The following is a 14477-nucleotide window of genomic DNA, read 5'->3' on the forward strand; positions in this document are numbered from 1 at the left end:
TCAGCAATGTTGTAGGACCAAAAATACTATGTCTCTATGATGATGATTGCATATGTTACAGGGGGGAAATGAATACAATCAAAAGACAAATGCAATTATGCATAAATAAAATAAACAAGTGGGCAATGGAAAATGGCATCAAATTCTCCAAAACCAAGACCGTAATGATAATAATGATTGGTTTTATTCATCACATACATATGCACAGTTAAATTATTTTATTCTCATACCCCAGCATGTCAGGAAGCAGGGGTCAGAGTGCAGGGTCAGCTGTAATGTCAGCCAGTATGCATCCATTTCTGTATATACACAGATGGATCAAAAACAGAAAACAAAGTGCCTGCAGTTGCAGTAACCTACTGCTATCACTATGGCATTTGTGTCCTGGACCAAAGTTCCACATTTACAGCTGAAGCCCGTGCCCTACTCCTTGCTTTGGAACATCTAGAAAATACATAGGAACAGAAATTCATAGTGTATACTGACTCACAATCATGCCTACAAGCATAGGAATTCCTGAAGTGCTTAATAGTGGACATCTAATCAAAAACGATCTAATATAAATCAAAACAAACCAGCTATGAAGACACAATTACAACATAGTCTTCTGCTGGATCCCAGGACAGAGTAGTATCTTTGGTAATGACCGAGCGGGCATGGCTGCCAAAAAAATACCTTACAGAAATAATCAGAGACTGCCGAAACACACCTTCAGACATCAAACCTCTGATCAACCAGTACATAAGACAGTTGGCAAGTGGAATAGGAAAAATACCCAAATAACAAATTATATTAAATAAACCCTAAAGGTGGGAAAATATGCACTTACTTTAAATCTAGACACGACCAAGTGATGTACACCAGTTGCCACATGGGCCACACCAGACCTACGCATGGATACTTTTTGAAAGGTGAAGAACATCCAAAATGCCAATATTGCAACTCTCCCTTGACTATAAAGCATTTTATTTTAGCTTGCCTTATCTTTAATGTTATGAGAAAACATCTTAACATCTAAACCACATAAAGATGCAGACAGTACATGTACACTTCTTTCACATGTCTGAAACAGCAGATCAGTTGAGGCCTTGAGTCTCGATGTTGCTTCTGAGGTAATTTGTCAGAGATGCACTGTAGTGGTCATGTCTGCAGTGTATTCGTAGGTACTGGAGATATCTCTGCATCACTCTAAGCCTGATAATGTGTTCCATGGCATTAAAAAAACCCAAAAGACTATTCTAGGTCTGCTAATAAAATGCACAACCTTTAAATTTGCGGCAGGAGTTGAACGAAAGGAAATTGATTTTAATTAATTACACATTCTAGGATTAAATTATAGACATTACAGTGAACATGTGCTTCATGGCTTGTATCAGTGTAGGCAGGAGACACAGGGTTGTACTGAGCCAAACTGTCGAGTTCATCTAACATGTGTAAGAGAACAGTGAAATGTGTGCTGTGCCAAGTGAGGCCTTCTGGCTTGTTTCCTGGGGTATTAGATATATTGTCTGTAACTTAGACCCAAGAGCCTGTGCTCAAAGAAATGGTGGTGGGGAGTGGGGGGGGGGGGTGGGTAGGGGGGTTCTTAATGGGGTTTGGCCAGACATACATAACGCATGTTACGTTATGACGGCAGAAAAATATTGGAAGATGGTTCTGCGTTGGTTGTAGCTGCAATCACTAGCATTAGCATTTAGTCATTTAAAAAAAAAAATATTTATTTATTTTTTGGGGGCTAATCTGCTTTTAACAAGGCCAGGAATGCTTGCAAAACTGAGGTTGGAACTATAAATAAACGTAACAAGCTAATGAGCTTGGACTCATTATAAATTTGAAGGAACATTTTATAAAACTATACGTTCACGTGCTTTGTGGTGAACAGCAGCAGATACTTCTTGAATTCTTGTATAGTGAGGTCACCCTGATAAACAATACGGTTTCATTTCACTTTATTTTTGACAATTCTTAAAGTAGGAGACACCACATTTTCCCACAGACATTTAAATCATCTGACTTGACAGCTATGGCAATGATTGGAATCCATAGCTGATTGGCAGTTGTTTCAAGCTTATTGGAGAAGAAAAGGTATTGAGAGATTATCTTAAACTTGAATTTTGTATTAAATTTGGCAGTGACCTAGTGGTCATTAACCTAACTAATTTCTGTCTGAGACTGCTCTTAAAATCCTCAAATCCTACATCTTTCAAATGAAAGGTGGTTTCACAAGCCATTTAATCGACATTGCAAATGACCAACTACAGACCGTTTCCCATAATATGTGGTTTATTCATGTTTAATCTAATTTACCCACCACTAACTCTTTCAAACACAATTCTCTAAAACCTTTAAATAACACAATTCTGTGAAGTTTTTTTTTTTTCCAATCTCATGACTGTCTTGCTGTGAAAGGCTACTTTAGTTTTCTGAAATCTGCATAAATTTGCAAATCTGCATAAGGACGTGCACTTAGTCCCGTCCGAAACTATTGGAAGAGCAAGGCAGATTAATTCGTTTGTGCTGTACACGAAAGATATTTGGGCTTTCAATAACTGCATTAAGCTCACCAATTAACATCACCAATCTGTTGGTTTCTTCTTTTGTGATGTTTTTCAAGGCTTTTACTGCAGCCTCTTTCAGTTGTTTGTTTCGGGGGTTTCTCTGTTCAGTTTCCTCTTAAGTAGGTGAAATGCATTCTCAATTGGGTTAAGGTCTGGTGGCCAGTCTAAAACCTTCCACTTTTTCTCCCTGATAAAGTCCTTTGTTGAGTTGGCAGTATGTTTTGGATCATTGTATTGCTGCATCCTCTCAATTAATTTGGATGCATTTCTCTGTAAACTGGAAGAAAAATGTTCCTGTGAACTTCTGATTTCATTCTGCTGCCTCCATCATGAGTTACGTCACGATGTTTGGATATTTCTCATCCTTTCACCACACTTTAGCCTTTCCCTTACTTTGGATTCTCATATCTGTATTGAATCATGATGCTCATGAGTGGTTTGCATCATGTGGTATGGCCTATATTTCTGCACTTGAAGTCTACTTCGAATGGTGTATTGGGACACTTTCACCCCTGCCCTGTGAAGGTTGTTGATGAAAGCTGAACTGATCTCACTCTGCTCTCCATGTCATCTCTTCTGTGCTCACTGTGCTTCAATATTTCCAATAGTTTTTGTCCAAAAACTGCTGTCGTGTTCTCCGGGCCAAAAAGGAAAAGGACCATCCAAGCTGTTATCAGAGTCCGGTCCAAAAGCCAGTATCTGTCGTGGTATAGGGGCATGTCGGTGCCCATGGCATGGGTAACCTGCGCATCTGTGAGGGCACCATTAATGTAGAAAGATATGTACACATTTTGGAGCAACATATGCTGCCATTCAGAGCAGGACAATGCCAAACCACATTCTGCCAGGATTACAAGTGCATGGTTGTATAATCAGAGAGTGTGGGTGCTAGCATGACTTGCCCTCAGTCCTGACCTGTCTCCCATTGAGAATGTATGGTGCATTATGAAGTGCAAAATAAGGCAACGGAGGCGCAGTGCAGTTGTGCAGCTGAAGAAATGCGTAATGGATGAACGGGGGAAAATTCTGCTTGCTAAACTTAACCAACTAGTGTCTTCAATTCCCAAATGCCTTATAAGTGTTATTAAAAGAAAGGGCTTTGTTACACAGTGGTAAACATTTGACTGTCCCAACTTTTTTGGAGTGTGTTGCAACGAGTGCATATTTTCAAAAATAAATTAAATTCACAAAGTAAAACCTCAAAGTGTTAATAAAATGTTAATAAAATTGAATTTTCAAATGACACTTTTTGGTCATGATGGAATGATGGTGGAGGACTTAAAACATGTGGGAACAAAAAGTTGGTTGAGGGAGAGTTTTTAAAAATGGTGGTGAAGACTGGTGCTAGTGGGTTAACGCAAACTTTTAGCACACGTCTGGGGATGTTGTCCAGGCCTCATGCTTTTCTGGTATTAACTTTGTATAGCACCTTCCTCACATCCAGTTCGTAAATGAACAGTCCTTCCTCTTCCCCAGCTAGATCTGATGGTTCATTTATCTGGTCTGTGCTGGTAGCCTGAAACTGTGAATAGAAGTCGTTGTTGGTTAAAGAGGCACTGCCATTGTTTATGGTGGGGGTCTTGGTTCTTTAACTATTCTTTGGTAGAACAAATTGTGTGCTTAGGGTTGTTGTCTTGCTGCATGACCCATCAATAATGGCAAACTGTCCAGGCTCAGATGTAGCAAAACAGGCCCAAACCATGATACTACCACTACCATGGTTCACAGATGGGATAAGGCTCTTCTGTTGGAATGAAGCATTTTCCTTTCTCCATACATGATGATTCTAATTTAAACCGAAAAGGTCTATTTTGTTCTCTTCCATCCACAAAACATTTTTCTATTAGCCTTCTGGACTATCTCCCTAACATACACAACTAATAACCCCCTCCAGAAAACAAGCTCACACCCCCCACAGCTTCCTGGATAATGTGGGTTTCATGTACTATAGACAAATGTATATTTATTTTCTTTTCCCAGAAGGCGTTGGCTAAGGGTCAATCAAGCAATGTAATGACTTTACAGGGTTGCTTGAATATACCACCCCTATATCCCTGTTGCATATCTGCAGGATGTCCACAGCTCTGTGCATCCCCTTGTTGGGCTCTGAGGTGGATGGGGAGTAGGGATGATGAAACAAAATACACATAGACATGGCTATCAAACAAACCCACATTTGTAATTTGATAACTGGCAGAGATTCAAGGATTACAAACCTCTATCACCAGACTTGTCCCTTACCAAGCTATATCCTTTTGCTATACAAAAAGCACAAAAAGCATCTCAGGAATAGCAGGGACAGTCAAAGATGCAAAAAAGATGTCTGGCCAGATTTTGGTGGAGTGCTTGAAGAAGGTGGAAGCAGAGAATCTTTTATGTTCCACTGAATTGACTGGTATTGTATGGCCTTTCCTCATCAATCTCTGAACCAGGGTTTCTGTTGACATCAAACAAATAATCAAAAAACAAGATTGAATTATTAAAACCAGCACCTATATCATGACTTTCGATAGGCCACAACCACCAGAAAAGATTCTAAAAGGCTACCAAAGAGTACCCACTATGGTGCTTCAACTGCCAGAAATTTGGTCATGGACTAGAAAGCTGTAAAAACAAAGCTATCTGCTACCAAAAACCAACAAAATGTTGCAACTGTGTGGGTGAACATAGTGCCTCCTCAAAATACTACCCTGTCTCAGTCAAAGAAAAAGCGATCCAGAGAATGAAATGTTACCCTGATTTTACCCCAAATTGACCTTCCTTCCTTTAAAATAGAGAGATCATTTGCATCCATAGTAAAGTCTACATGAACAGTTGAAAGCCATACAGACTTGACCTAGATGAACAAAGGCAAACTTTAACCATGCCCCCCCCCCCCCCCCCCCCCCAATCTACAAAAAACAAGATAATAAGCACTCAGAATTCAACCATACACAACACGATCCAGACCAGCTAGCATGAAACCTATCTAACTAATAGTAAGAGTAAAATTAAATGAACCCTACATGGCAACCCCATGGAAGCCAAGAAAATGGCCTGAGCAAAACTGAACACGCAAAAGATCTTGAAATGGCAGAGACTGTGGCCTCTTGCATACAGGCGAGTACGTGTACCGCCTACCCGATGCAGAGTAATATTATTCAGCAGAACTGTTGTGGTCTTGGAGCCATCTTCACAGAATTGCAGTGATTAGCTTCTGTTTTTAACTCTCTTGCCTTTTGTCTTCAGGAGACCCACCTGGTACCAAATTGCTGCATTGCCTTGAAAATTTTTGCAACGTTCTGTGCTTTTGGCCCAAAAACACAACATCCCTCTGGTGGTACAGCCATCCCTATAAGATATAGTCCCATTGCAGTGGACACCAAACTATAGGCAATAGCAGAACAATTAACACTCCATAAACCCATCACACAGTGCTCCATGTATGTACCACCTGATGACTCCGTCAAGAACCTGAATTATTTCTCGATATCTCATGGCAAGTATGAGGCAACCTGTGTGGGAGGGATCACTTCACCCTGATTATAACCTTCGCAGAAGCAGACATGCAAAAAAAGAATGCAAAGATGGTAGCTTAAGAGTTTTAAGACAGATCCTCAATATATCCAGGACTCAATGATGTGAATCACAGATACTCTAATATCAGTTACAGATGAAGTTATCCCAAAGACACCAGGAAAACCAAATGAAGATGTGATCCATGGTTTGATTTAAAAACTGTAAATATGCTATTGAGGCCAGTATTTTAAAAAAAAAAAAAAAAAAAAAAAAAAAAAGAGGCAGAATTGTTCTTTTAACTGACACCCAACAACAGAGAATCTAACTAAAGAGCACAGGGCCAAAGAGTTACCAGTGCAACAGAGAAACCAAGTTGGATGCAATTTATATAAAGCCTATCACTAGGCTGTGGTTCAGATGGTAGAGCGGGTTGTCCACTAATCGTAGGGTTGGCGGTTTGATTCCCGGCCCACGTGACTCCACATACCAACGTGTCCTTGGGCAAGACACTGAACCCCACGTTGCTCCCCCAAGTTAGCACCTTGCGTGGCAGTTCTGCTACCATTGGGGTGTGTGTGTGTGTGTGTGTGTGTGTGTGTGTGTGAATGGGTGAATGAGACCCAGTGTAAAGCGCTTTGGATAAATGCGGTAGGGTGGGTAATAGTCTTGTCTGAAAGTTAGAAACGGACAATGAAATAAGTAGAATCAAGTGTGGCTTTAGACAGTGCAGGAGTGCACTAGATCACCTTGTTACACTAGAACCTTATGTATGCGATGCCTTTATTAAAACAGAACATACTGCAGTTGTCTTTTTTGATCTAGAGAAAGCATATGACACAACATGGAAGTATTTCATTTTAAAAGACTTATCAAATGGGTTCTAATTTTTTATTTTATTTTTATCCAGTAGGCGTTTTAAAGTCGGTAGGCTCTACCCTCTCAATCTTGCACACACACGAACTGGGAGTACCTCAGGGAACCATTCTATCTGCTACCCTTTTTATTATTAACCCTGTTGTAAAATCAACAGTATTGTTAATGTGATTGGGTCTAATATATAGTACAGTCTTTGTTGATGATCTCTGTATTTGCTACAAGGGGAAAAATGTGAATACCATCGCACAACAACTACACTTATACAGAAATAGAATCCATGTTTGGTCGGTCAATAATGGGTTAAAATATTTTTGAAAACAGAAACTCTGTACACACTTCTGCCTAATATGACCACACAATGAGCCAGAGCTGTACAAACATGGAGATCACATTATGGCAGTAATGGAGGGTTTTAGGATGTCTTTTAAACAACAGACGGTCTTTTAACTCACATGTGAAATGCCTAAAGAACAGATGCCTTAAGGTTTTAGATATTATAGAGGTGCTGACAAAAACAAAATGGGGTGCAGACTGTACATTTAATACTTTGCCTATACAGCCTATCATACATACAATTGCTGGACAATGTGTACATGGTACTGTGACTTGCCTTGGGAGAATTTAGGACCTCTCCTGTTCAGAGCCTATATATTGAAGCCAAAGCACACTTGCTGAGTTACAGATGCTTGAAACTGGCTCTTCAGTATACAACCCAGCTTAAAACAAATCAGTAAAATCCAGTGTACCCTCCAGTTTTTCATCCTGAACAACTACATTTGTATGAGGCCAGACGAAGTGCATTCTTCCGTTTGGGCTACGTGTAAGACCCTATTTAGAAAACCTGGACCTTAACCTGAACGCATTTCTGCTCTATATCTATCTTTTGATATGTCTTTAATAAAAAGGCAATAACTCACCCAGTTATGTACCAGCAGCAGTCCCTCAACAGAAGAAGCAGATTTCTTCATCACATATCTATATACACTAACTGGTTCAAAGTAGACAATCGTGTATCTGTTGTACTAGTAGCTGGACAGCACCACCATGGCGTCCACATTTCAGGACAAAGTTCTGTCTTTACAGCTGAGGCCTGCACTTTGCTTTTATCCCTGGAATATGTTGAAAATAAACAACATAATGTTTTGTACCAATTCTAATCCTGCCTACAAGCCCTTGAATCCATGAAAACAGATCACCCAACAATAGTCTATATCTTAACCAAAGTGTACCTTTTACAGAAATTGAACTACAGCATTGTTTATTTATGGGCTCTCTGGCAATGAGCAGGTGTACATGGCTGCTAAAAAAAGCTCTTGGAATGATGACCAGCGAGTGCCTTATCCCACCATCAGACTTCAGACTGATCTTGAACTCCTATATTGTAAGAAATTGGCAGTTGAAATAGGAGGAAAATGAGGATAACAAACTGTATGAAATCAGTCCTGTTATTGGCAGAAGACTTTCTTCCTTTAGACTGACTCTTGCACTCAGACTGTATAAACGAAATGTTGCATAGGTCACTCAAGACTAACACGTTTTTATTAATGGGTGAAGCGGCACCATCCTGTCAGTCATATAGAACTCTTCTGACTTGAAAGCACATTTTATTGTACTTTATTGAGACAAAGGTATTACTCAGTAAGGTCTTTTAAGATTTTTCACAAGGGAACACCAGAAAGGGTTTTCGAATTTTTATCCCAAATTAATTTGAAACGTTACATATAGATGCTTACCTTGCTCAGTGTGAAGTATTTTATATTTAAAATTTTTACTTTCTAAAATGTCTTCTATTTAATTGTTAATTTATTTGATTGCCTATTCATTTTGTGTACCTGTTCCTATGTATATCTACCCATATATTAACTTGTAAATTTTTAGTAATTTAATATTTATAAACTTGGTCCTGCCATGAATATAGCACTTGATGCTGAGGTTTTCACTGGTGCATCAGAGCCCAAACACTTCTGTTTACGCATGGTCTTCCTTAGGGCTTCTGTCCACAAAGTGAAAAGAGCAAACATACAGTCGCCTTGGTGGTTTCATTAGATTCAAAGCTTTTAACCAAAGCTGGAGTGCTTCTTCATATTTAGGGGGGGGCTGGAGGTCCTATGGCATCTCATACCACATTCAGCTCTGGTGCACTGCTCTAGTTTGTGGTTAAAACATACCTGCCTAAGACTCATGAGCATCAACAAATCCTCATAAATCTCCTTTGCTCATACCATGATACATTTCCACAAACATGTTGTTGAGATCAGACATTGCTCACTCACACCTGATTGTAGTCTCATTAATGGAAAATGCCTGACTCTAATTTCAACTTCAAATGAACTGCTAATTGTAGAGGTTCACATGCTTTTGCCACTGACGGACATGTAATATTGAATCATTTTCCTTAATAAACAAATGACCAAGTGTAATAAGTAATTTGTTTAATTGGGTTCTATTTGTCTACTTTTAAGACTTCGAGTGAAAAGCTTGTTATACACTAAAGACATTTGTGTTTTGAGATCAAAATATGAAGATCAGAATTTCAGCATACATTTCCTGATGTTTACATCTAGATGTGTTAAACAACTCCGAACATAGCAGCTTTTGTTTGAATACACCCATTTTTTTAAATGATCAGAAATATTGGAACATATTGTGGAGAGATTCTTGTTGCCCAAGGGTGTCCTGGTAGATTGATTGATTGTTTAAACAATTAGTAGCTCCTAATGTTTACTTTTGGTTTAAGCCCTGGATTTTGCCTGTGAAGTCTGCATTTGTTGGTAAAAAAGGGTAACCCAATATAAAGATCAGAGAGCTGACTATGGGAGAAAAGTAAGACCGTTTGAAGCTGCAAAAAGAGGGAACATCATTCAGCGCCATTGCTCAAGCATTGGGCATAGCCCATACAACAATTTGGAATGTCCTGAAAAAGAATGAAACCAAGGGGAAAACAAAATAGGTCAGCCAAGATAAACAGCAGTTGATAACAGAAACCTTGAGAGCTGTGAAGAAAAACCCAAAAACAGTCAGTGATCTCAACAACCACCACCACAGGGCAGGGGTGAAAAGTATCACAACCCACCATTCGAGAATGACTTCAAGAGCAGAAATATAGAGAAACTTTTGTGGATCATCTCTGTATTTCTTGTTTGGCCAAACACGATGCAAACCTCTCCTCAGTGGTAAGAATCTGAAGGCCTGATTGGTATTCACAAAGAAATACAGAAATGATCTACAAAAGTACTTTGACCCAAGATTATCCTCTACCAAAGTTATGGAAAGACCAAAGTGTGGAGACAGAAAGTACCTACTCATTCAAAACATATCCGCTCATCTTGTCATGACGGAGGTAGAGTCATGGCTTTCGCTTGCATGGCTGCTTCTGGAGCAGGCTCACTAACCTTTATTGATGCACCTCATGATGGTAGCAGCAGAATGAATTCAGAAGTCAAAGATGCATTCTGTCTACTAATTTAGAGAGAAATGCATCTAATTAGGAGGAATTTCATTATGCATCAAGACAGTGACCAAAAATACACTGCCAACATAGCAAAGGACTTCATCAGGGGAAAAAAGTGGAAGGTTCTAGACTGGTCTAGTTAATAACCAGATCAACCCAATTGAGCATGCATTTCACCTCCTGAAGAAGAGACTGAAGGGAGAATTGGTCATGTAGTTCTGATGCTTTTAGAGGGGTGTGTGTGTGTGTGTGTGTGTGTGTGTGTGTGTGTGTGTGTGTGTGTGTGTGTGTGTGTCCTATTAATCAGTCTCTGAGACTTTAACAGAGGCAGGCCTTTTTCCTTTCTACTTGGCAGTGAAGAGAGACCTAATAAGTGACTATATATGGCCAACATATCCTGTGATGGCATTAAAAAGTGATCTAGATGGTTTAATAGAGTGGTAGAGGTTTTGATGGATGTAGAAGAGGAGGAATGTTTTAGAGAGAGATAATAGGGGATTGTGAGAACGAGAGGGACCGAGACTAAGACAAGTTAAGGAGTGCAGAAGCATGTGATGAATACCATATTGTACTTGGACCAAGGTTCTTTTTTGTTCCGTTTGGTTGGGTCCAGACCCCCATCACTTGAAGAGATGAAAATGGATGATATTGCTGCCATATGCTCTTTCCCCTGTTCCCCTCTTTCTCACACTCATCTTTTCACAATACCACTGGTCCTGTTGCATCATGCTTGTCAAGTTATGGTGTAACTGGAGAAATATTTGTGGCAAATTGCAGTATGAAAAGCTACAAAAAGGCAATTGTGTCTTTTGGCCTGTTATTTGCCATTGTATTTGCAACAAGCCTTTGGAAGTTTAATAGAATCTGTCTACTAAGCCCTTGTCTCAAATTCTCACACTGTGGTCAGGATAAATTTTATTATGGTCCTCTCAGTTACAGGGTCATGCTCTTTGGCTTGTCAACACAATTTGGTCTTTTCCTTGAATAACATTTTGGGTAAATACATGCCCATATGTCTTCCTGTTCCTGTTCAGTCTATTTCTGCAGGATAAATGTCATATGGTCATCCATCAGGTGTCAAGAGTTTAAACTGGAACTGAATATACATGTACTTGTAATGTGAGGCAGAGTTTTAAATTGTGCTCCTTTCTCCCTCACAACCTTTATAGGTGATCTTAATGTGAGCATCAATAATGTTGAAACTCAGGCTGAGTTCAAGTCCCACCAGTGGTTTGGAGCAACTGTACGTGCACATGAAGACTCTGTCTTGGTAAGAAATTCTGTTGAATTTTGGCTCTTTTTTCTCCAGCCATAATTTTAAACTAACCGTTTCCTTGCTGATGAAATTATGCTGTTTAGAGTATTCTGGTATGCACAACAAGAAACTAATGCATTTTTTATGCTTCAATACAGTGTATTGTAACTTTCAGTCTGTTCAGTTCCTCATTTCTATTCTTTATCAAAATAAAAAATAATTTTTTTAATAAGCTTCACTGATTTAAGATTTTTTTTTTATATATATAATATATATAAAAAAATGCATGTATGGTCCTTTTGTTATTTTGTCTTATTGGTGGTGGTGGTGGGTTTTATTTTTTTTTTTTTTTTTGAAGCTTGTGAATAATGGTTCAGTTTGTTTATGACCACGAGAGACTTATGTGAACCATGACTTGGTTCCTATGTCATGGTTATTTTGCATCATTTGTCTATCGCAATGACCTTTTTCAGGATTGTTCCCGGGCTCAGCTGTGTGTGTTTTTATGTAACGAAGCTCTAATCTCCATCCTTGTAACTTAGGCTTGTGCCCCTCTCTACTCTTGGAGAACCCAACAAGACATGCCTGAGTCAGATGTCACCGGCTCCTGCTACCTGTCCATTAAAAACTTCACCAAATTTGTGGAGTATGCTCCCTGCCGCACAGGTAGATCACTTACTACATCTAAATATTACTACATTTATAGTATGAGATTTTTTGCTTTTTTAATTTTTTGTTTTGTTTTGGCATATAGTTAGATGTAATGTTGTGTAATGTCTGAGAGACAAGCTAGTTCCTTTTAAATAAACTTTTAAATAGACGCTACAATATATTAACATCTGAGATGACTTCCATAAATTACTCCTAAAAATAACTTCACCACATCAACTATTATTATTCTTGTTTCAAAAACACATTTTTAAAAATTCGCTTATTAGTCTTGACTTATGTGCCGCATCCGCCATAATCTGAGCCTTGCTGTTATATAAAACGAATCCACCGCTTCTGACCAAGCAGGGAATTAAATCACTCTGTATTGTGATCTTAGTTTCAAACTTATATAATTTGTGTTCCAGAATTCCATGGAATGAAGGGCCAGGGTTACTGTCAAGGTGGATTCAGTGCTGATTTCACCAAGGTCAGTAGTTTGAATCCATTTAACTGTTTGTGCTTTCAATACATCTTTGTTCAACTATTTTTTAACTACTGTTGAAATACAGGATGGGAAGGTAGTACTTGGAGGACCAGGCAGCTATTTTTGGCAAGGTAAGGCTAGCAGATACACAGATGTTAAGTGATGGTATCACCAAACTACTGGTGCTTTTCTGAATAAAAAGCAACTTTTGAGAATTGAATGTGAAAGTCTCTTTCCTTCTCAGGACAACTTATCTCTGCTGTAAAGGAGGAAATCATCAAGGCCTACTACCCAGGCTATTTCCTCACATCAGTGGCAGGCCAGATTCAGACCAAGCAGAAAAAAGAGATCAACTTTGATGACAGCTACATGGGTAAGGTTTTCCAGACCTTCCCCCATACATGTATAATACACAAAAATGTCATGTGCATTTGTTAGTGTAGTAAAACAAAATGATCAGTGAACACCTTGATCTACTTCTACTTGATCTACATGCTCTATAATGCTTTTAATGTGATGTGATTTTTAGGTTACTCTGTTGCAGTAGGAGAATTTAATGGAGATGATGATGAAGGTAAGGAATGTAACCTTTCAGCTGATTTTCTAATGTGACCTTTCATTGCCAAGGGCATGTGATTTGTTTTCCGTCACATATCACCACCCGTGAAAGTAGGAGGAGCTCTGTGGAGGTTATTAGGTGATGACTAGCCAAATCAAAATCTTTTATCATTGTTGTGCCATGACTTCAATATGAAGATAAGAGAAGCAAAGTGCTGTAGAGTGAAGTAAAAAGAAGAATAAACTGGAATGAGGTAAAGCTTTGCCAGCAGCTAATATTAACATACCCTATGTTATCAAAATAGTCATACTTGGCATATGTTGTAACTATTTATAAGCATCAAGTGATTAGAATCACTGCAGACAGCTATTCAATTCAATTTCATTTTATTTTATTTGTATAGCGCTTTTTACAATAGACATTGTCTCAAAGCAGCTTTACAGAAATATATATGAACACTTATTTATTTATATATATGTATGTATATATATATATATATATATATATATATATATATATATATATATATATATATATATATATATATATATATATATATAATATACACACAGTGAGGGGAAAAAAGTATTTGATCCCCTGCTGATTTTGTACGTTTGCCCACTGACAAAGAAATGATCAGTCTATAATTTTAATGGTTGTTGTATTTGAACAGTGAGAGACAGAATAACAACAAAAAAATCCAGAAAAACGCATGTCAAAAATTTTATAAATTAATTTGCATTTTAATGAGGGGAAAAAGTATTTGACCCCCTCTCAATCAGAAAGATTTCTGGCTCCCAGGTGTCTTTTATACAGGTAACGAGCTGAGATTAGGAGCACACTCTTAAAGGGAGTGCTCCTAATATCAGTTTGTTACCTGTATAAAAGACACCTGTCCACAGAAGCAATCAATCAATCAGATTCCAAACTCCCCACCATGGCCAAGACCAAAGAGCTCTCCAAGGATGTCAGGGACAAGACTGTAGACCTACACAAGTCTGGAATGGGCTACAAGACCATTGCCAAGCAGCTTGGTGAGAAGGGGACAACAGTTGGTGCGATTATTCGCAAATGGAAGAAGCACAAAAGAACTGTCAATCTCCCTCGGCCTGGGGCTCCATGCAAGATCTCACCTCGTGGAGTTG

The 14477-nt window shown here is 38.7% G+C and overlaps 1 protein-coding gene across 1 annotated transcript in view; it reads left to right on the top strand.

Annotated features, from left to right (window-relative positions):
- Positions 1-14477, top strand: part of itga5 (integrin, alpha 5 (fibronectin receptor, alpha polypeptide)) — a 70416-nt gene that overhangs the window by 20937 nt on the left and 35002 nt on the right. Inside the window, exons 3-8 of the mRNA XM_017486560.3 lie at positions 11553-11653; positions 12181-12304; positions 12715-12776; positions 12859-12904; positions 13018-13146; positions 13303-13347. Of these exons, the coding sequence (XP_017342049.1) occupies positions 11553-11653; positions 12181-12304; positions 12715-12776; positions 12859-12904; positions 13018-13146; positions 13303-13347 (507 nt within the window). The remainder of the gene's footprint in view (positions 1-11552; positions 11654-12180; positions 12305-12714; positions 12777-12858; positions 12905-13017; positions 13147-13302; positions 13348-14477) is intronic.

The sequence above is a fragment of the Ictalurus punctatus genome, chromosome 15 (assembly GCF_001660625.3).
Source record: "Ictalurus punctatus breed USDA103 chromosome 15, Coco_2.0, whole genome shotgun sequence".
Taxonomy (NCBI): Eukaryota; Metazoa; Chordata; class Actinopteri; order Siluriformes; family Ictaluridae; genus Ictalurus; species Ictalurus punctatus.